This window comes from Drosophila elegans, unplaced genomic scaffold, assembly GCF_018152505.1.
Source record: "Drosophila elegans isolate 14027-0461.03 unplaced genomic scaffold, ASM1815250v1 contig_476, whole genome shotgun sequence".
Lineage (NCBI taxonomy): Eukaryota > Metazoa > Arthropoda > Insecta > Diptera > Drosophilidae > Drosophila > Drosophila elegans.
The window spans coordinates 15,457,047-15,479,940 of NW_024545863.1; the positions used below are offsets into that span (position 1 = coordinate 15,457,047).

Consider the following 22,894-nt stretch of genomic DNA (forward strand, 5'->3'; position numbering starts at 1 on the left):
AACACTGTCTCGCACGGGCCAGTGTTGGTCAGGGCCGCTTGCCTATCGATAGCTGCGATAGCCCAGCGATAACATTTGGCAGGCTTTACAGAGAACGCTCTTTTCTGGAAAAGATTTGGCAATTTATATTTACAAATTGCAAATAGCCAAGTTTGCAATGTCGGAAAACAATGGTAAGTGCGGCAAAAAAAGCTCTAGAGTTAGTTGAAACCAAGGCTGATCCCAACGAGCGTAGCTATTAAGCCTTAAACTCCCCCCACAAGCTGACATCTGAACCTTGTTTTTTCTTGCTCCAGAAGCGTCGGTCGAAACTAACTGTTTCCGAGGGGGCTTCACCCTGAAGGCTTCGCGCCTTGGCGGTGCCGTGCTGCGTCCGGCGGTGCTGGCCAACAACAGCGGCTCCAGCAACAGTTCCACAGCGTTGGCCGCCGGCGAGGACGCAGCCCTGCTGAACAATCCCTTCCTGCGCGAAGCGAAGGACGAGGAGGACGACGAGGAGGTGGCCACTACCCCGGCCGCGGTGGCGCCCGAACCGTCCGGCGAGAAGGAGGACGACGAGGTTGACGAGCGGCCGGATCCGCTGACCAAGCTGCGCAGCAATGGCATCGAGCGCTCTAGCATGTTTGCCGCCGCCAAGAACAACATGCCCCATGTCCAGACCAGCGGCTTTGTCTTCGGCCAGAATGTGCATGAGCGTGTGGTGGCTCCAAAACCGGAGCAGGCCGTCGCAGAGCCCGATGCAGAGGCGGCCGGCAGCTCGGGATCGGGCTCGGCCCAGGAGGCCGCCTCATCCTCCACCGCCGCCTCGTCGTCGTCGTCGCAACTACTTTTCTCTAGCGTCATCCAGAACGCTACCCAGACCACAGAGACCAGCGAGGCCGCCGCCGCCGCCTCCTCCTCCACCTGCAGCAGCAGCAGCGGCAGCAACAACAACAAGGAGTCCGCCGAGGCCAAGAGCCTAACGGACGTGGCCCGCGAGTACGAGGAGAGTCGCGCCCAGAAGCGCAAGTACGAGGAGGTGGAGACCTTCACCGGCGAGGAGGACGAGAAGAACATCATCGACGTCAGTTGCAAGCTTTTCGCCTTCATCAACAGCAACTGGGAGGAGCGCGGTCGCGGCAGCCTGCGGCTGAACGATGCCAAGGACGGCAGGGGCAACTCGCGCGTGGTCTTTCGCACCTCCGGCAATCTGCGCCTGCTGCTCAACACCAAAGTCTGGGCCGCCATGGTGGCGGAGCGGGCCAGCCAGAAGTCACTGCGCCTGACGGCCATCGACAATTCCGGTGTCCTCAAGATCTTCCTGGCCATGGGCCGACCGGCGGACATTGCCCAGCTGCACAAGGCGCTCAGCGAGCGGATCGCCAAGCGCAAGCTGTCACATCCCGAGGAGTGTTCCGTGGAGGAGACGAAAAACGGCGTGGCATCCGAGGCTGCGGCCAGTTTGCAGCCAGAGTCGACGACTCACGACGACGAGGATGAGGACGCCGCTCCCGGGCCGTCGGTTGCCATTTCCGCAGAGGCGGACAGCTATGGGCCGAGTCCCAAGAAGGTGCTCGTCCAGCCCGACAGCAGCGCCGATGTCCGTGTGCCGCCCGTGGAGGAGGGCGGCGAGGATGCCGAGGCCGAGGCCAAGGAGTCCACCGATCAGAATTAACCGCCGCTCGCTCTTGTTCTTTTTATACGATTCATATATGGAGGAAAATAAACCACACACAACAACCACTAATTAATAAAACGCGCCGTGAATTATTATAAATTAATTATAATAATTTATTAATAATTATTATTATTAAAAGTAAAATAAATGAAGTGCTGATTTGTAAACCCGTGAGCAGCGTCTACAAAAGACATTTATCCATTACGCTTTGTGTTTATATTTTTTTTTGTTGTTAAAAACTAAAACAGAAATTAAGATATCGATATCGATCGTATTTCGCTCTAATTAAACGTTTTAATTTAGTCACTATACAAACCCTATGTACTACTTTTCGCTTAGGAAATACTTTTTACAAGTTCATCGCTTGCACTAGTCCTGGTCAAAGCTCCATTGACTGCCATCTGGAGCGGACTCCAGCGGATCTTCGTTCAGTATTCAGTTGTATTGGTAGAAAAAAATATGAATTATGACGAAACGTACAATCTAAGTGGAAGTAGCAGCAACAGTGGATGGTCCGCAGATCATCCCGCTCTGCGCTTCCAGCTCCGGCTTGAAAGGATACGCCGATCTGGAAGACGCCGCTGTTCGGTTCCTTGGCCTGGCCAATCAATCAGGTTATTTATCAAGCAATTTGTGAAACATTCAACTACAAGGTAACACCTAAAGAAATCAGTTGCAACGCCTGGCCCGCCCGGTAAAAGACTCTATGTACAAAAGGGTAGAAGTGGCGCCCCTCGAACGCCCAATCTTAGCTGATGGTGCTGCAGCTGGAAACGGTCACATTCAGGGGATTGTTGGCGCTGCTCACCGCGATGGACGAGCTGCAAAAAAAGGTAAGTAGAATTGCATTTATTATATATGTTGTGTGCTAATCATTCTGTGAACCTATTCTGAATCTCAAAAATCTGAAAAACTTATTAGTTTGTGAAAGCAACTTACAAATGTTATATCTTTTTTTATTCCTTATAAAAACATGAAATATACTATATCTGTCGGACTTTAAATTAATGTAATAATTTTTTTAATGTCAATAAATGAAGTTTGAATTGATATCATAAATCATAAGATTGAAAAGTATACCAGAATATGTATAAAGTAATAAACCAGTTATGAAATGAGTTCTTCTCTAACTTTTATTATTTAAAAAAAAAATTAATAAAATTGGTTTTGTAAACATCTCTAATATAATTTAAGCAATTTTAATTCTCTTTACGCTTTAGTTAAGGTCAGGCAGTCCAATTTTGTTAAACCATATTATCTTGAACTTAATACATACTTAGAAAAGACATTTTTGTACAAGGATTATCCTTGAATGACTTGATAAACAATTCTATAGCTCTAAATGTTGGTAAATTTACTTTTTGTTTAAAACCATTTGGACCATTTGAGCCTAGCTTTATGGAATTATGCGCAACTTACCGATTGTGACGCATGTGACTCTTGACTAGATCGCTGTTGACCAGCGCCGCCATCAGGCTCAGTTCACCGGCCATGACCGTGGCGCAGACGATCTGGGCCAGCTTCTTGGCATTGTCACCCGGCCGGGTGGCATGGGCGCCCCTCACGCCCAGCATTTCCAGGCAGGCGCTCTGGCCGGGCAAGCCGGTGCCACCGCCCACAGTGCCCACCTCCAGCGAGGGCATGGTGCAGGTCATGTAGAGGTCCTCGCTGTTCTCCACCCAGCACTCCATGGCCGTGGAGCAGTTGCTCGAGGTGACATTCTGGGCGGGATCCTGACCGGTGGCCAGGAAGACGGCGGTCACCATATTGGCGGCATGGGCATTATTGCCACCAATGCTGCCGGCCATGGCGCTGCCGCCCATATTCTTCAGCTTGTTGCACTCGACCAGTGTCTTGGCGTCCGTTTTCAGCACGGAACGCAGCGTGGCCGCCGAAATGGTACACTCGGTGACCACCCGTTTGCCACGTCCCTTGATCCAGTTGATGGCCGCCGGCTTCTTGTCGCAGCAGAAGTTGCCGCTCAGCGAGATGATCTGCATGTCGGGGAACTGGCGCTTAATGCGACGCAGAGCCATCTCGGCGCCCTTGGACACCATGTTCATGCCCATGGCATCGCCGGTGATGGCCACAAAGCGAATGTACAGCTGCGGCCCATCCATGGCAATGTGGCAATCCTTCAGGCGCCCGAATCGTGACGTCGAATCGAACTCCGTCTTCACCAGCTGATAGTTCTCATCGCTCTCGATCCACGACTTCGCCTCGGCAGCCCGGGCCACGCTGGGGAAACGTACGCACGGCGCCCGGGTCATGCCCACATCCTCCACGACGGATCGTACGCCGCGAACGGACAGCGCTTTGCAGCCCCGATTGGTGGACGCCACCAGGGCACCCTCGGTGGTGGCCATGGGCACATAGTACGTCTCACCGTCCAGCAGCAGGGGTCCGGCATAGCCCACTGGAATGGGCACGTAGCCCAAAATGTTCTCGCAGCAGGCGTTGAGCACGCGGCGATAGTCGAAGTGCTCATAGGGCAGGACATCCAGACGACCCACCGGCATCTTGGCACGGCCTGCGATGATCTGTCGCCGGATTCGAACTCCCCGCTCCGGATCGTCCAGCACGGACTCGATCTTGTAGAGCGGACAATGGGTGCCGCCGGCCTGGACAATGGACACGATCTCCTCGTCACTCAGCGTAGCAGGTCCGCTGCCATCTTCAGCGGAATTCAGGATGTCCAGGCATTCCTGGAGCGGTCGTGGTGGCCGAATGGGACCGACAAGACGATGACGCAGCGGCAGCAGCTCCGTTTGAGTGGATGCATTGGCCGAGCTCTGCTCTTCAATGGTGAACAGTGGGGCACGGACAACGGATCTAATCTCCGGCTGCCTCGTCTGCTCAGTCTGCTCAGCCTGTCCATCCTGCTCCTTCTCCTCCACCTCCTCAATGGGCATGGTCTGTGAAGCCTTGGCGGCAATGGCCACGGGTCCTGACTGACGCAGTTGATCCGGCAGGGGATCGCGATTGTCGAAGCAAATGAATTTGACCACCAAGGCGATGAGAACAATGGAGATAACAATGTGATCGGCACTCATCGTCAACCACCTGGAAGAGAACATAGCAAAATGTGTTTAATTTGGTTTGTAAAACATTGATAGATAACCTTCGAACTCACTTGATGATGATGTCGGCGATCTCGCCGGATTCCGTGCGATTGTTGCTCACATTCAGGCTGAGCGTCGGCGAGAGCGTCTTGTCCACCGAGTCGTAGTCGCTGCCCGAAAAGGCCACCCGGCTGTAGATGTGCACGGCCATCAGGCCGGTGGTCATGATCAGCTTGACGCGTTGCAACACCGGATTGGCCTTTTGCTCCTCCTCGGTGAGCGACTTCAGGAGCAGCGAACCCTTGGCCTTTTCCCGCACCACAGACATGTCGACGCCGGAGCGGGACAGATCGAAGATCAGCGACAGGCAGGCGGGATAGAAGGTCATGAAGACCACATAGTTGACCAGCACCGAGAGCACGGCGAACATGCAGAGCACCTCCAGGCGCTGCACCCCCGACAGCGTGCCCACGCCCACCAGCAGCACCTCCACCACGGTGTCCAGCGAGATGGCCGGACCCAGCAGCTCCAGCCCGCGGGCAATGTTCTGCGTCACCTCAGCCTGGTTGCTGCCCGAGAGGGCCAGCTGCGCCAGGCGACCCGAGTTGGACAGGTCGATGACCAGCAGCAAGAAGAACAGGGCGTCCCTGAAAGTGGTTGGTGAGCGGTTTTAATGGCTAATCTAATTAGCATATGCAGTACACTTGACAAAGTTAGTATGCGATTTAAGAAACTAATAAGTTAACTCATTATATTCTTCATTTTTACAATTCCAGTGGTATTTTTACTTAATTTACTTAATTTAAAGGGGAAATAACCAAGATGAAAGTAAGCAAAAGTTTTTTTTTTATATATTTAGCACTTAAATATGAAATTAAATAAAAATAGTCAAACAAACAAAAATAATAAACTCAGAAAAACTCGGTTTTTGGGAAAATGTTCCTTCACTTTAAAAAGGTCTAAACATATATTTAGGAAAACATTACCTTAAAAATTAACTAAGGTAATAAGTAATTTTTTAGGTGATTTTTTCACCCTTTTTTACCCAGCCTAGGTTATTATTCCTAAAATTTAGGAAGTTAAGCCTTCACAAAATTTTTATATTAGATATATTTATAAGTTCAACAAGTCTTATAAAATTATTTAAATTATTATTTTAAATTAGTTATTTTTGTACTCAAATTTACAAATTTTACTTTGGCCCTAAAAAACAGAAATATTATCCCAAAAATATCTGTCAAAATTAAAAATTGTATTAACGGTTTTCATCTCTCTTTTAGAGCTTTAAAATAAAATAGAAAAACCTTAACCAGACGTGTTTGAAATTCAAAGTACTTGAGTGTTTACATTTTGTTCGAAAATATAAAGTACCCGATGTTTTATACTTTGAAGGTGTAAAACACGAAGTGCTTTACGTGTGTTTTATTTGGAAATAAAATACTCCACACTTCGTATTAGACATGTTTAGTATAGTATACACTATACTGTGTAAAATGTTCATGTTCGAATCATACATATGTATGTACTGATTTACGAAGCCTGGCTTGAATAAATTGACATTTTTGAATGAATTACTGTAAATCTATAGTATAAATAATACTCACTTTAGTTCAGAGATGTCGCTGCCTAGGAACTTGATGATGGCCGTCGTGAAGATGAAGCTGGAGAAGACCGTGAAGAGGCCGGCGATGCCTGAAAGAGAACGAAGGCGACATGAGTCGGACGGACGCATTAGCGGACGGAGGTCGAATCGTTTAGAGCGCACGTGAGAAATGCCAGGGAGCTCCGCTGGGTGGCTACCGGATAGCTTCTACTGCTGCCGTCGTCTGTCCCACCTCTAAAATCTTGGCCAAACATTCCAGTCTTGTGTTTGCGTTTTTTCCCAGCTTTTTTTTTTGGGGGAGCGGAGGGGCCACCAAAATAGTTTAGGGTGGGGACAAACAACGGCAGCGTTCTAATCACTTTGGTCAACACACGTGCCTCCCATTCCAGTGATGTAATTCGGTACTCGGAACTCGGAACTCGGTACTCGGTACTCACCCAGCACATATTTGGATCCCAGCCGATGGAGGCTGCAGAACTGATAGTAGCAATAGAGCACGGCGGTGCAGCGCACGATGGTCATCAGGATGACGTCGGCGGCATTGTACTCCGCCTCCAGGCCGTCGCAGGACTGGCTCCATCCATGGCATGGCCTGTGCCGGCTGGACGTGGCCGATGCCGATGCCGACGCAGATCCTCCCACAGACGCCGTCGGCATGGCTGGCCCACTGCCTCCAGATCCTCCAGCGGCGGCGGCGGCGGCGGCAGAGGCGGTTGCCGCACCCAGACCACTGCTCGCATCCAAAGTGTTATTCTTGTCCACCGTCAGCATGCAGGCCGTGATGGTCAGCAGGGCCACGATGACCTCCCAGGGATGCGAGGCGCAGAATTCGCCGTGGGCGCGAAACAAACGTCCTATCATGGCTGCGGTGCGTCCGAATCCCGTCCAGATCTGGCCAATCCTGGCTGGCTGTGGAAATTATATAGAGAAAAAAAAAAAAAGCGTGTCAGTTAACACACTTCTCACTGGGTTTGCTCAATTTCTCAATCACCCCGAGCGGTCAGCCTTTCTTGTTTTTTTTTTTTTTCCCCCCAAGGACATTTGAGGCCAGGATGCGGGCCAGGCCAGTCAACTTTTGTGCGCTACATAATCAAGGCAGCAAAGGCAGTGGCAGTGGCAGGGGGAAAAAGGCAAATGCGATTTAACTATATCAACAGGGGAAGAACATATCGATTTAACTGTTGACACATTCACAGGCCCGCAGGCTCAGGCGATAACGACGAACCCTCTTGGAAAGGAAAGGAAAGGAAAGGAAACGGAGAAACACGTTATTACACTAAGCGGATTTGAACGGGCTGCGTGTCCTTGAGCCCTGGCCACGCCTCAATCCCAATAGCAGCCCCACCTCCTTCTCCTTCTCCTCCAGCATTCTCGATGCAAATCCATGATTGATAGTTTAAGCCGGGCCAAGTTCCAAGTTCCAAGTTCCGCATGCCGCGCGAGAGTTTCGCGGCCGGTTTAATTAAGCCATTGGGCAATCTGGCCGGACGATCGCTCGTCCAAAACCACGTGCCAGGCATACGAACAAAAAACAAAAAAAAAAAGTTGGCCAGCTCCAAGCCATCTGTTTATCCTGATGCTACTGCCACTGTTACTGCCCCCCAGTTAGACAACGTGCCATAAATATTCAAAGAGTTCCGCCTCAACGCTGCGCCGGCGCATAGTCTCTTTTCGAACGACTATCTGGCGGCGTCCATAAACAATGTTTTCCATTTTGTTGTAAAAGGAGAAAGATAGGGGAAACAAAAAATAAACAAATAAATATGCTAAATAAATCAAATGGCACTTTGGCACGCCAAGAGACGATGTCGCATTCCGGGGACTTACGAGTGCCAGCATCAAAGTGCCTCAGGCTGAGCATTGTGTAATCCGAAGCCCTGGGGGCCATAAACCATCACCAGCACTCAGGGAACAGGGAACGGGCATCCTTTTTTTATTATTTAATGGGATGCACTATACAGTTGCAGGAATTCGGTTCCCAAAAGGGCTCTCAAGAGGCCATTTCATCGGGGGACACGGAAAGATGGGGAGAAACGATTATTCTAAATAGTATTTTAAAGGTTTAACCATTCTGTGAATTAACTTAAAATTTTTCAAATTTATTATCGTTTAATAATGTTAATATTACAGAACAAGAAATACGATATAATTTTCATTATAAAAGTTATAAAGTATACATGAATTACTTGAAAAGCCTTTCAGAACAGATCATATGAATTGCCTAAAAAATTTCCATTACAAAGTGCATTCCTATTTAAAGGTTTTAGAGCATTCTGCAGCCAGTCGAAAGATCAGAACAATGATTTTTATTGACTCGAACATGAGTGTTACATGTCCATGGGGCAGTTGGAGCAACTGAAGCGTCCGAGCGCGATCGTTAAAAGAGCAAAGCATAAACAATTCCCTCAATATTCCAAACAAAAAAATTTATGTTTCTTTTTCCCATTGGCTGTGGCTAAAATGGAAGGCCTGCGAATGCCCGGCAATTGTTGGGGTTATTTTTGGTAGGTGTTTTATGGCGAAAATCGGTGGTGGGGCAGGGGTAGGGGGCAGGGGTCCTTCCGTGGCCAAAGGCCAGGGCTGAGGCTGAGGCTGAGGCTAAGAGTGGGAGTGGGAGTAGATCAAGATCATGTTCGAGTACATGTGTTCGGGTATAAAGATATCAACATTTGTTTGTCTAAGCAAAAATCGTGAGGGGATTTTAAGTAAGCGCCAATTCCGCGGAAGGGTCTCCACTTACAGCGAAAAATTGTGAGCAAGCACGTCCATAAAAATAAATGAAATATTCAAATATTGTTCCAAGTGTGACATTTCATTTTTAGGGGTCTTAGGAATGATTCTTGAATCAGGCATTTAAATAAATTTAAAATACATAGCTTACATCAATTGTAGAAAAGTTTGGACAACTTTTGTGCCCCAGTTTTTGAAAATTATTTGTTGTAAAATATCTTGAACCTTGGTCAATATAAATAATGAGCTATCGAAAACACTCTTATTTTCCAGTTAATTGTTTTGACCCCACTGCTTTGCTTTTAAGAGATTTTCCTGTTTTTCTGGTCCAATTTTCTTCAATTTCCTGCTTTGAACCTCATTGAGTACAATTGAGCAGATGATAAGTGCGGAGAGTCGAAGTCGAAACGGAATTCGCGCTAGAACAAAGTCCCTCAGCGGTTGTTTGCTATCAAAAGTCCATCAAATTGGTGTGAAAAACACGACAGGAACCGAGTGGAGTGAGTGCCATTCGCACTCCACCAATGATCTTCCTTTGAGATCCCATAGAGCGAGTGTGACGTAAATTCAGAGTTGGGATTGCCAAAGCACAACGAGAAATTAGACAAATTTTTCATTTTCATTTTCATTCAAATGTTTATTTTCGGTCTGTTTTACAACAGAAGTAGCGGGCAAGAACAATTAACGAGGGCGCCGCTAATATCTGTTGAATGGCGAAATGTTTAAATTTAGCCACAGCAGAGCAGCGGGGAAAAAAAGCAACCAAAATCCGGAGAAATAGAAGAAAACTGTTTTGAAGCAAGGACGGTGGGCCAAGGGGCGGTAGACCTTTTCATTTGGCAACAAACGCTCTGGCGGCAGTGTGTGTGCGCAAAAGTATCTGTGAATCTGTGAATCTGTGAGGCTGCATTGTTTTGCATACTTTTTCGTTTACATTTGAAAGCACTCGCCGAACGGATGTTGCGGCCGACCTCAACCTTATGGCCATTCAACACAATCGTGGGCAATGAGATTTGAGCAGGGGAATAACTACTAAAACAAATACTTGTATTCCAATGCGGGAAGAAAACTTGCTCAAACCAAAGGGCCCAAGTAAAACCCAGTCTATTTAACAGGAAATCAAAAGAAACCGATTTGTAAATAGATACAGTACAACCAAAATAACAAAAATAAACCAACCAATCAGTCTGACTTTGCACATCGAAATCTAGCATACCCTTGTAAAAACGATTTATTTTAGAAGACAATATTTCAAGCTAACCTTTTTTTTACTTTCATGACGGGGAATGACATAATATCTAATCTAGAACAATCAAAGTAAGACAACTGATGTTATATTCTCCCAAAATAAATTACCTTAGTCAGTGGAAGTTAACTTTGGTTCTAATCTAATATAAGCAAAGTAAGTAAATTCGTAGGAAAAAGGCTAGATATCTGCTAAAAGCTTTTAAGTTTGCAGTCAGAATTGTTCAAATGTTTATACACAATAAATTCAAAGTTAGTTTAAGTATCTTATTTTGCAATTGCAACCAACAATTGTCAAACGTTTGAGTGCGCTTAATATTTATAATTAGTATCGAGAAAGGCATTAACCCTCAGAGTCGCCAAGAAGAATTCGGGGTAAAACCCAAGTGCCATTGCTGATGTCCCCAATTGAGTGGGGAACCTAATAAAACCGAAATTCTGCGAAAATATCGAGCGACGCGTGCAGCATTTGCATTTCCCAAATTGAACGGGCTGCCACACCACCAATCCCAATTAATATGCCCAATGGGTGTGCGTTCAATTGTCGGGCTACCCAGAAATCAGAAAGGGGGAGATCGCGATGCGTCATTATCTGTCTTCGTCTGTTTTTTTTTGGGAGTGGGTGAATGGGTTTTCCTGGAATCTTTGGCACACAGTATGCTTATTTATGTCCGTGGAAATTTTCCATATAATTCTGTATTGTTTTTGCACAAATTTGCTGGTAATTAACACATCAGAATTTAGCACAGCGATGTTAAGAGATAAAGCACAATAAAGCACTAATCAAGCTAATCACATCTCTCTTCTGATTAAGAAAGTACTAAGAACTATATACATGTAATTAATAAATAGCCCTGACGTGACTTTAATCGCCCTTGACGAACCTATACTTTCTGTCTGAAATTTGAAATATATTTGAACTACCAAATCCAATTTCCTTTAAACTATTTTCGACTGCTGCGCATTGAGTTTACCTCATGCAAATTATTGCAATTAACGCCTCTGATTTATTATTGTTTGTTGTTATTTGAGGCTTTCGGTTTGTTCGACATGAGTAGAAGTTTGGACTTTGATTTATACAAAATTTCGATTTGAGCAATACCGTCTGTGTACCTCCAAAAATCTAGTACTTTCCCAAGGAATTCATCGGGGCGTCAGTCGCATTTGTTTATGTGCTTTTCTCCCCCCAAGTGTTGTATTGAATAATAAATTGCCCCAGTTTGTTTATTATTTGTGTTAAAGCAAATTTAATTCTGCCGAAAAACAAAGAAAGTTCTGCAAATTCGCCACCAGATGTATATTGAAAAAAAATGTAGGTAAAGTCAAACCATCAGGGACAATATGCTAACAAATAATAAAACAAGGCAGAAAGTTACACATTTCGAGGCGTGTCCCTACCTTTTTTTTTTATTTTTGGTGGTGAAGTGGAGGGAATTTCGGCGTGGCCATGCATTAATTTATCCAATTAATATTTAGGAGTTTGACGGCATTTTATGGATTAAGTTATTTGCTTTCACTTATATAACAGCATTTTTGCAGCAGAATTGTGCCTTATAAATAATTATTTTAGTCAAACGAGGCGGAGAATAAATATTTGTCAATTTTATACTGCCTTTTTTGAAAAAGATGTATACAAAACTACATTATACAATTAGTTTTTAATAATCTGTAAATTTTTATGAGGTATATAGTATGTACCCAAAACATTTTACTGGCAAATTTATTGCCTTTTTATAGGTTTGCCATAAGTCATTGCATTCAAAGTGATGTTTATAATTTTTAAAAGGAAAAATAAAATACAAATAGAAAGAAAGAACATCATGAAGTACACTTGGCTAGTTTTCACTGTAACGAATGCAGAATGAATTGCCTCGGGAACCGGATGGATGTATCTTTTTTGCGTAGCCGTCGTGTCTGGAAATCTTCAATCTTGCAACTCGTTTTCCGCCTCCTTTCTCCACAATTCTTTGGCTAGAGAGTAATAAAGAGCGTGAGTCATGTGGCCACTTGTTCTACTTCTTTTTTGATCAAAACTTGATTGCACTGCCAATGGCAGTTGGCGAAGATTCTGACTCATCCGACTGGCCAAACTATTTGCGTTTCTTAGGGCAATTACAAGTGGCGTGGGATTGAGGGCAACCCATTACCACCAGTTGTTGGTTGATGTTGTAAGGTTGATAACGCCGAAATAGATCTCAACTGGGACACACAAAAAAAGGGGGTTAAACGGGATTGATGGGAAAAGTAGCCCCATTCAGGTCGATTAGATTGGAAACAAGGTCAAAGCCAATAATGAAATAGATACAATGTTATGTAGATTGCACTTTGATATTGATGTTGATATTTTGCCCTTTTTATTTGCTCCTGATGGCGCTTCAAGCCAAGTTCTTATCAGTTATTGGCAATATACACGCTAAAAGCCAAATCAAGTCCAAAGTAATCACAAACACTTGCCGTGTGCACTAATGCAGACTTTCAATGAAAAGAGGGCGAAAACATTTTCCATTTAATTTGGGAAAAGAGAAAAGGAATAAAACGGAAACAATTTCTGAAGCTTTTTCTCGCTTTGCAGCAGTTTTGTGTAATTTACAAGTTGCCAAACAAAAAGTAAAAGTTGTCGCGTGAGGCACAAATAAATAAATTAATAAAACGACACACTCAAACGGCGATGAGAAGAAAAATACAGTTTTACTTTCTACCAAAAATGCGAATGCTGCTAATTTGTATGCATGCGAGGCGGGACAAAAAAAAAAAACCGAAAGAAGTCCAAAAAACAGTTGTGTTTTTTGAGCGAAACAACGGTAAAGTTAAACAAAGTAAAACCCACAGACTTTGTACATCAAACGATTTTGTTTCCCCATTTAACAAAGGAAAAACTTTGGCAAACTGATGGATTTTAATTTAAAAGCAAATCAAACTTGAAGGCGATAAGAGTGAATGAACATTTAAAAAATTGTTAAGGCCCTATATTTTGTTGATTTTACGATGCTGAGACTGACATGTGTCAATAGCTTATGTTAATCAGGTGCTCCAGCATCGCGATATCATCACCATCACCATCACCATCACCATCACCATCACCCATCCTCTTGGCCAGCGCTTGACATTGACCCACTTGGCTGTTGGTCCATCGATTCGCGTTGACCACAACGCCGTTAACGGTCCAAAGAGCGGCCAAAAACCGAAAACGCTTTGAACGAAAAACCGGAACCATTCGCAATGAAATAGAAAGTTTTTTTTTGGGGGGTTTTATAGCCGTCATTGGTTTAAAAGAGGAAGAAACGGGCTTGGCTTGGGGTTGGCTCATAAAGATTAGAAATCTCCATGAAAAGCTTGTTAGAATTCCGTGGAGAAACTTTAATAAAATATTTCATTAAAATTATGTGGAGTAGAGCAAAAACTGTAGAACTAATAAGCTTTAAAATGTATTCAAAATTAGTTTAAACTTTAAGGGTAAAGCAATTGCAAAATAATGTAATATTTTAACTTTTTTTAGATGGTCAAATAAAATAAATAAAACAATCTATAGATATCTACTGACAATCTTTGTCAAAATACAATTATTTTAATTGCAAACCCAGAAACTCGGTTCACATAATAATTAAAATGTGAAATTTAAATTTAATAAATTTATTTAAATTGGTTGCAAATTGCCTGAGTAAAAATAAGCTCAATCTGCACAGTTAACCTAAACAAAAAGATAACACAAATCTTATCAGTATAAAGATAATCTAATATATAATTTAGTAATAATATTTTAAACATACTTAGTTCCCCGTTTCATGACTATCCAATTTAAACTATACTTCCTTTAACCATAAAATTTGAAAATAATTTAAAAAAGTAAATTATTCCAAGAATCTTTGTAGGAAATAAGTCTGTTCATTACTGCCTGTTATGGTCATTGAATTTTGATTTTTGCCATTCAACAGCTTAATTGTAAACATCCTCTGGCGTTCGTCCTCCGGCTTAAATTGCTCAATACCATTTGTTTGGTCAGCCCTGAATGTTGGTATTCTCTTCTGGGAACTCGCTGCTGTGCCAATGAATAAAATGCAAATCTGTTTCATATTCAGTTTATGTACATTTTTTTTCCTCGAAACCGAAGATCGCCTTGTTGAGAGTATCTTAGCTGCGTGTCAGCATCTTTTCGGTTGGTTAATCGACATTTTCGGTGTCGGCACGTGCAGGCAGGCAACTAGGCATTACATTGCGTTAAATCGGTTGCATATATTATAAATAATATGAAATATTTCAGTGCTGGCAGCCAGCTAATTGGTGAAGCCCGCCGCCGCAGTAGACGCGATCCGGTTAATTGCCCATTAACATGACTGCGACTCTGACTGCAAATGCGAATGCGACTCGAAAAACCTTTGTTAACAAATTAAGCAATCTAAGCTGTTATTAAATAAATAAACCATAATTGAAATGCGCCGCCATAGGCGATGTTTTGGCCAAGGTTTTGTTTGTTTTATTTGCCAATGTGGCGCATCCCCGTCTGTGACTGCGATTCGCAATCACGCTAAGTAAAGCTGCCTTCATGCTCGGTTTGCCATTTGGCCAAAACCAACAAAACGGCTAAAAATAATACAAAAAAAACACGGCAATTCTAATCACAGCGGCACCCACATCATTATGTCGTGGCTGCACACACATCATCATTAGCATTAGGAACCTATCTGAATCTGAATCTGAAACGGAATCGGTATTATCATCATGCTTTTGGCGCCTGTCATCTGCAACATAAGCGCTCGTAAAGTGGCCAACTTTGGTTGGCTGCCTCTGCTTTCTGTCAGCTTGTTGCAAATTTGAATTTTAATTCAGCCTTCAGAAAGGGAAAAGGCATTTTTATCGACGCTCCGCCGGTTCTCTGATGTTTGCCGGATGCAATTTCAATTTCCAATCACAGTCATATTACACGGCTCCATGGATTACATGCTGAGATAGGGGACAAAAATGGGTGGCAGCTTGAGGGCCACCACCCACTCATTTCCCCTTCATTTCCCGCCTCCTGCTCCTGATGCCTTTTTTTTCTGGCTTAAACAGAAATTGATTTGCTCTGAGTGTGTGTGTGTGTGTTTCCATGCGGGTAGTTCGATGAGTTTTCTGCCTTTTTGGGCTTACAATTGACGAATTTGCTTAATTTCTTATCAGCCCGTGATTATCGAAATTAATTTTGTAGAATTTTCCCCTTACGAAATCGATTTGATTAATGGCGATTGCACTTGCTCTTAAAACTTTCCCAAAGTGATTCATATTCACAAATTGAGATCATTTCCAACGAACTGACATTGATGTTGAGATAGACAGCAAATAGATCACTAAAGTGCAAATCATTTTGTTAGGGAAAGTGTGAAAAATTTGGTTTTGAGGTTTAGTCATCAGGTTAATAGAAGCTTGAATTCTTAATAATTTGTTGAATCGATGCTGACAAACTAATGTGATTTATAAATTAGCCTCAGAAAAACAATTTTCTTGCTATTTTTATTAACGTTCGATCTAATTGCGTGAAAAACATTCATTCATTAATATTTTAGCTTGTACATGCGAAAGCGAAAAACAATGAGAAAACAAACATGTTGTGAATACCCAAAAATACATTTCTTCCGAAGGTGTTCAAAATACTTCCAACACTTTATACAGATTTAACTTAACCTATTTTAAAGGCTGCAACGCAATTGTCATTTACTCGAATGTCGTACGTACTTAAATTAAGAATTTCTATTTATTGTTTATTGCCCAAGACAACAAGTTCGTCTTAGATAAAAGAAACCATTTGATATCTTTTGAAATAAATAAAAACGGATTATCACCATATGAACAGATAATAAAATACAAATCCGATTAGTATACAGATAAGAAAGGATAAGGAACTAAAAACAAGAATCCGAATCTTGTTATAATTTATCTAAGCACACATCATTAATTTATAAGTCCTGTTCTCTCCCCGATAAACCATTTATAATCTGATTAATGTCTAGAACACTCACAGCCAGCCGCATGTGTACTTGCGAACATGTTTGTTTTTACAACCTTATCTGCGGAATATCCGACAACGCTGGAGCTCCTCTACCTTCCCCTGCCTTGCCATATATATATTCCCGCAAAATGTGGCGCATTATGGGAATTAATTAAATCGTGGCACACAAAAAGAATGTTACAAATTGCATAAATATTTTCCTGCTCGCGCTGGCTAAGACCTCGCCAATAATGGCCTGACTTTGAAGTTTGATTATATACCCAGTGCGAGGGTCATCAAATGTCTTCCCACCAACAGAACGAAGCGAGGCAGCCACCAACCAGCCAACCAACCAACCAGTCAACCAACCAACCAACCGACAAACAAACGGCGAGTGTAGATTAAACACGTTGAACGCTGCGTTTGTGCAATATTTGCCAGACCTTTTGGTAAAAGGCCGTTCCGTTGTCGTTGTCGTTTTCGTTGTCGTTGTCGTTTTCGTTGTCGTTTGCCTCAGAGCCGAGAGTTTAGCAAACAAAAGACGGGCATAGAATAAGTCGCTTCGGTTAATGTAATTATGGGCGTTTTATTGGACGGACCCAGGGGGTTCGAAGTAGTGCCAGCCCAGCTTCTGCATTGCTCAAATATTTGGTCCGCTTGCAACGTCGTTGCTTAAAGTTTGTTTGACCGGCGTAAGTAAACAACATGCTTAGCCATGGGTGGCAGCAATAAAAATCACGACACAAACAACAACGGCAAAAACCACATGCTCAGCACAGCAAGAAATTTTATTTATTTCGTTTCTCTTGATTACAATTACAATCCCGATGTAAATAAATATTTACAAGTTATGTATTAATAAGTCTAAAACCATACTTGATAAAAGCTGATAAATAGCAAAAACAGAATGCATGGTTCCAGCGGTTTTATACAGGCCTGTTTTCAATCGACTTCATATCCAATGAGTTTCTGTTTACTTATCTTCTTTTTGTCAATAGAATTTAGTTTTAATTGCTTTAGCTTCTATTTCTTAAAGATTAAATGAAGTGTAGTTTGCAAAGTGTTTACCTTTATTCAAATCAAACTTGTAATAATCTGTGAATCATTTAATCACTTTTCCCATAATGTGGTTTTGTTTCTTATACCATGATAATATATGGATTACATTTTGCGCAGTGCAGGTGCAACATAAGGCAAACAACATGTGACATAGACAACTTGGCAGCGGGAGCTGCAATTGCATCCGCCCCGAACTTGGCCGGTTGGTAACTTGATTATGCCATAAACCAATATGTTAAGGCAACGCATTTTTTTTCTTTCGTTACGCTTTGTTTTTTTTTTTAACGGATCGGGGATCCGGGGTATATTGGTAATATTGCGTCGTCTGGCACTCGTTGCCATTAAGAGTCATCAGCATTCAAGGCGGTCAACTACGATTTCGGAGTGCCAATTGCTTGCTTCGGCGAGTTTTACGTGCCCAGCCAAACGAGTTGAGGGGCCAAAAAGTAGAAAAGCTTAAACAAAACGTCAACGGAAAGTCGAAAACTAAAGCCCCAACTTCAATTGCAGTTGGTGGATCGGCTGAAAATCCAGTGGCAGTTGCAACTGTTTACTTGTTGGCACTCCTGAACCCTGAACATGAAAATGTTGACAGGTTTTTCTTCTTTGGCGACCTCATTTTACAACAACAGCACAGAAATCCAATCCAGAAATAAAAATAAAAGTTGCGGCCCCTGTCATTTGATCGCAGAGTTATGCAAAACTCAGTTCGGTTTCGTCTTCCTCTTTTAAGACAGCTTTTGGTCAATAACCATAAACTTGAGGTGGGTTTCATTATGATGAAATCTCTTTAATTAATGTGCAATTATTAAATGCCGTAAGAAAGATCTATTTAAGATTATTCCAATCCAATTAGGCAGGTAATCCAAGCATCAGGTAACTGACACAATGGCTATGGAATAGCTAGATATTTTGCATCGATGGGGCTTATAGAACCAATCTTAAACTTATATTGTCAAGGAAAACTTTCAGACTTTGTCGATTTAATTGGCTAAGCAAAATCCATGCTGGTGCCACAGTTTTCATTAGCTTGGGTTGCTGCAACATCTTCTTCGCCTTGTTTGCTTTTTTTGGGCACTAATGCGGGCCTAATAAACATAAACATAAACTTTGATATGTTTATGCCAGAAGTGCGTGCTGCTTGTGCTGCTGGTGATGCTGGTTTGTTTGTATTTGCATGCAGACGACTATGTTTGCATTTGCGTTTGTGCTTGAGTCGGAGATATTTGCATTTCAAAGTGAGACTACAGCGAAGCCTAAGGCCCCCGGACTAATTCGAGCCGATTGAGCATCGATTTTATAGCCCCATTTTTTCGTTACGACCAGCCGCAACAAAGGGTTCGCATCTGGCCTTCGCTGGAAGTTGGCCTAAAGCGGCGGAAATGTGTGTGTAGCCATCAATGCATTGTGGATGAATGGATGGCTTTGCAATAGCGCTTGAAGGTGATCGAAAAAAAGAAAAAAGCCAAGCAAAGTCATGCTCTCAATTCCTCAATTCCAAATCAAAGGGGGCGGAGATGTGTAATAGCTCAAATGGCCAAATATTGCACTTAGAAAAAACCGTTAAAGTTTTGGCCTTAAATTAGGAATCCTACAACCAGAGAAAAATCATAGTAAATCCAAATATTTTCTCTTTGAATTGTGTTGTATTGGTCTTGTGTTTGAATCAAAGTGCGTTACACTTTCTTTTTAATTTTTAAGAATGAAAAAATGTAGTTTTTTATTGGATAACACAATTAAATATGTTAATAATTAGATTATCATGTTTTTAGTTTATTTTAAGTAAATTTATATTTTATATTTAAAAAGAATGTTACATTCAAAAATTGTAATGTTTACTTTTACTATGGGCGTATGCATTTGACTTGTAATATTCGGAGAATTATAAGCGACTTATAGTATTTTAAAAGTAATTGTTAGCACGTTTATAAAGTCTTTTATAACAATAATTTTATACATAAGTGAGTTCAAATTAATACATTCAGTGGGCATGACAAGTTTGCGAACATTTTATATGAAATTTCGGTGCAAAGTGTACAACTTCTTTTGCCCACTGTACATTGATTAGTTGTTACTAGGCCTTAAAAGACTCCCTAAAAATTACTTATAGAACTAGTTCTAGATATATGTGTATATATTCATAGTAACAAGTAAACACTTTGTCTAATTTTTATTTCATGTTATAGTAAAAACATTAAAAATGCTGTTTTTCTAGGTTTGCCCATGTCGTCTCATCGCTTAGCTATTTGCCAGCGCAATTTGCCAGAAATGACAACAATAATGCTTGCCATGCCGCTGACAATGACGATGATGAAATTGCAGGCTGAAAATCGCGCACGCGTTTTGCATGCGACTTGGCGGGCGTTTTAGCTAATCGCGCAATCTTTGGTCGGTCGGACACACTCACGTATGTACCCAGGCGGCACATGACCAATTTCTGTTGGCAACACGAAGAGCAGAAGGAGATAGGCGGTGGGAGAAAGACGGAGAAAGAGGGAAAGAGAGTGAGCCAGAGCCCAGCAAGCGAACTGCGCATGCGTGCGTTTTTAAACGCGCGTAAGTCGCGCACTTTTGCAGGTGGCGGAGAAAGTTACCAGCATTGAAACCACTTTTTTTTTCGGTCCGTCGTTGCCTGCCTATTGTTGCTGCTGCCCAAAACTACATTGGCTTACAGACAAGAAAAAAAAAAACGAAAAGAAACGAAACGAAGCGAGAGAGTGAATGCCAGGCCGTAAAGCCGCAGAAGAAGCGCGCCCAGCGTTAAATGAAAATAAATTTGTTTAAAAAAAACCAAATCGAAGTTGGGCAAAGGCAAAGGCAAAGGCGCGCAGCGGTGAGAGCAAAAGTTATGAAATCGCCGCCAATGGAATTCGAAGTCAAATTTGTATCAATGGGGTTACAGTGGCGCACATAATAATAGGAGTGCTAACAAAGTTTAATGTCTCATTAACACTAATTTTATGGCCCGCTTATTTTTTAATAAACAATTTTAATGTTTAATTTCAGTTAAATAAAATTCATTAAATGCTTAATTCATTTTTTAATGTTTTCATTTTTATTGCTACAGTTTACTTGCTCTTTTTTAATAAATAAATAAAAATTTTAAATTAAGCTTATCATGCAACCAAAACATTATTTATTAGACTTGACATCATTTAAAATAAATAAACCTGATAACCAATTCAAATGTTTTGTATTTGCTTATATTTTTGTCGAAGGCTTTGAGCTATGCAAATTAAAATGAATATGTATTATGTTTTTGGTTCTTTGAGTTATTTTAATAAATTCCCAGTGACGTTTTTCTGTTTGCTTAACAATCAATGAATGAATCTCATTGAAAAATGAACGAATAATGACATTGAGAAGACTGGATGCTATTATTTCGATCGGAGCTGTCTTCGCCGGAGCTTCATGCGACTTTGGCTTGGCACCAAAATCGAATATGAATTTACAAGAAACCAACTCTTTCGCAACTCTTGGCGCCTGGGGCAACTGGATTGGCTTGTAATTGAATAATATTTCTACCCGGCTGGCCACATAACAAGCGGCGGGCGCAGCTAAAAAAAAAAAAAAAGTAGGAAGCGGCAATGCACTTGACAAAGCTGCTTCACTTGTTGTTGCAGCGGTTTTATGGTTTATGTTTTTGTTTTTTTCCATTTATTTTTTGTTTGAAGCCACTGCATCGGCGGGGACTGTGTGGCATTTTTCACTTTTGCTTTTAATAGCCAGATGCTGTCTGTCGACTGAGACGGAGATGAAGATGAAGTCGTCATCCGACAGCGTTTTTTTCGGAATTTGTTTTGGATTTTTGAAATTGCCGCTCTTCACATAACCGTAATACGCCCCAGCCGGTTTTTATATAGCGCTCCGTATCAGTATCTGCGTTTCTGTCGCTGCCAGATGTCGCCCATTTCGAATTTGGTAAATTGGTAAACTGGGGAACAGGCCAAGGAAATCAACTGCCATCGAGAAAGTAGTCGTATCGTATGTACTTTCTTTCTACCAAAGCGCAAAGACTCGTCAGGAAATGAAAAAAAAACGTTGACAGCGCAACAGGATGTTCCAGAAAACTCCTGCTGGCTGTGCTCAAGTGGATTTTGTTAAAGGCAAGGAAGGCCACTCAACAAAAATATGTCAACTGGCTGTTTGGGAATTTAAAAAGGTCACGAAAATTAGGTACCTACAAAATTTGATCTCGATTCGATGGTTTCAAGGAAAAATTTTAAACAATTTTTAAACTAATCAAAAATTTTTTTCAATCTTAAGTATTTCTTTTAGATTTAATTGTATATCATATAATGGATATATATATATCATGGTATGATTGGTATTTTATATCGGTTGGAAAGAGATCGTGTCTATTATATTTTAATCTTTTTTATATACTTTGATTTAAAATATGATTGAAATTGTTAAAAATATCAAATATCAAAAAGTCTTAAAATATCATATGCACTGAATTTATCTAAAATGTACCAAAAAATCTATTTTAAAGTAATAGTGAAAAAAAAATCGACAAGAAAGTGATCTTATTATTTTTTCCTTCCCGAAAACTCCAATTCTGAAGTGTTTGTTGCGTTACAAAGAGAAAGTTGTCCAACATATGTTCGCACTGCAGGGCAAGAACTTTTAATAGACGGCGACGTGGGGCCAGCCAGTGATAAGATTGGGGAGCCCCAATTGCATAACTGGCGACTAACCAAATAGTGGTGCCCACTGCCATTGCCCCGTGCAACAGATCGTGTTCGTGTTGTTCACGATCGGTTCCAATGGGAAGTGGCCAATCGGAAGGGGATGATGCTGCTTGGAATTCGTGGCGATAAGGGAAACCACAGCAGCGCTAACCCCCAAGTCGAAAATAGAACCAAGAACTAACCTTGCTTTTTGGTAGAGGGATCGCTTTCCTGGTGATTGCCGACAAATGGACGACACGCTCCTTAATCCACAAATGAAATGCTTATGCGTTGGATCTATAATCGAATTTCCCAGTTGGAGGAGTCGTGGGGGCATTAACTAGTTCTGCGCGATGTGTCAACTTTCCGCGGACAAATCCACATAGTTTCTTGCACGACGCGGTGTTTGCTTTACATTTATATAACCATTAATTGCGGGCACTTTCGTTCGCCAATTTCGATTTCTACTTTATTTGGCCAACAAATTGTTAATGCGAACGAACCACACACACGGTAACTCTCTGTTCTTGTTGTTGTTGTTGTTGCTGCTGCAGGGCACACACTGGAGTTGTTGTTTTGGGATTGCTGGCAGTGGTGCTTAAGCCCGGAATAATGCCACTATTCTCGCGGATCGGGCAACTGGCTAGTTGGCTGCGCGACGACTCTCTGCCAAGGGGGATCCTGGCGTCCGGAATTATAAACTATTTCGACGAGGGGCTCCAAACGAATTGTCGTTTCTTCCGCGTACACAACTTGAACAGCTGACGCTGCGCTAGAGGTGAGAGCACATCGATGGCAACATCGATTTGCATGGGTTGGGAACTTGGGAGGTTGGCAACTTGGGTGATTGGGAACTTGGGTGGTTGGGAACTTGGGTGGTTGGGAACTTGGGTGGTGGGGAACTCG

The 22,894-nt window shown here is 42.4% G+C and overlaps 2 protein-coding genes across 2 annotated transcripts; one reads left to right on the forward strand and one right to left on the reverse strand.

Annotated features, from left to right (window-relative positions):
• The first annotated feature begins 46 nt into the window (after window positions 1-46).
• LOC108150377 (ran-binding protein 3) lies at window positions 47-1,861 on the forward strand. The gene is made up of 2 exons (XM_017278520.2): window positions 47-173; window positions 297-1,861. The coding sequence occupies exons 1-2, from the start codon at window positions 158-160 to the stop codon at window positions 1,652-1,654; spliced, it is 1,374 nt and encodes a 457-aa protein (XP_017134009.1). The 5' UTR covers window positions 47-157; the 3' UTR covers window positions 1,655-1,861.
• On the reverse strand, window positions 1,859-22,750 carry LOC108150359 (3-hydroxy-3-methylglutaryl-coenzyme A reductase). The gene is made up of 6 exons (XM_017278497.1): window positions 22,192-22,750; window positions 6,760-7,231; window positions 6,324-6,411; window positions 4,791-5,366; window positions 3,077-4,720; window positions 1,859-2,478 (listed from the first exon to the last, which is right to left on the reverse strand). The coding sequence occupies exons 2-6, from the start codon at window positions 7,181-7,183 to the stop codon at window positions 2,406-2,408; spliced, it is 2,805 nt and encodes a 934-aa protein (XP_017133986.1). The 5' UTR covers window positions 7,184-7,231; window positions 22,192-22,750; the 3' UTR covers window positions 1,859-2,405.
• Window positions 22,751-22,894: the final 144 nt, after the last annotated feature.

Bases quoted from the DNA above. Each gene is read 5' to 3' on its own strand.
- LOC108150359 (XM_017278497.1), bottom strand. From the start codon at position 7,183: ATGATAGGACGTTTGTTTCGCGCCCACGGCGAATTCTGCGCCTCGCAT. The intron at 6,412-6,759 runs GTGAGTACCGAG...GTTCTCTTTCAG, and splicing joins GGGATCCAAATATGTGCTGG to GCATCGCCGGCCTCTTCACG. The intron at 4,721-4,790 runs GTGAGTTCGAAG...GTTCTCTTCCAG, and splicing joins ATCGCCGACATCATCATCAA to GTGGTTGACGATGAGTGCCG.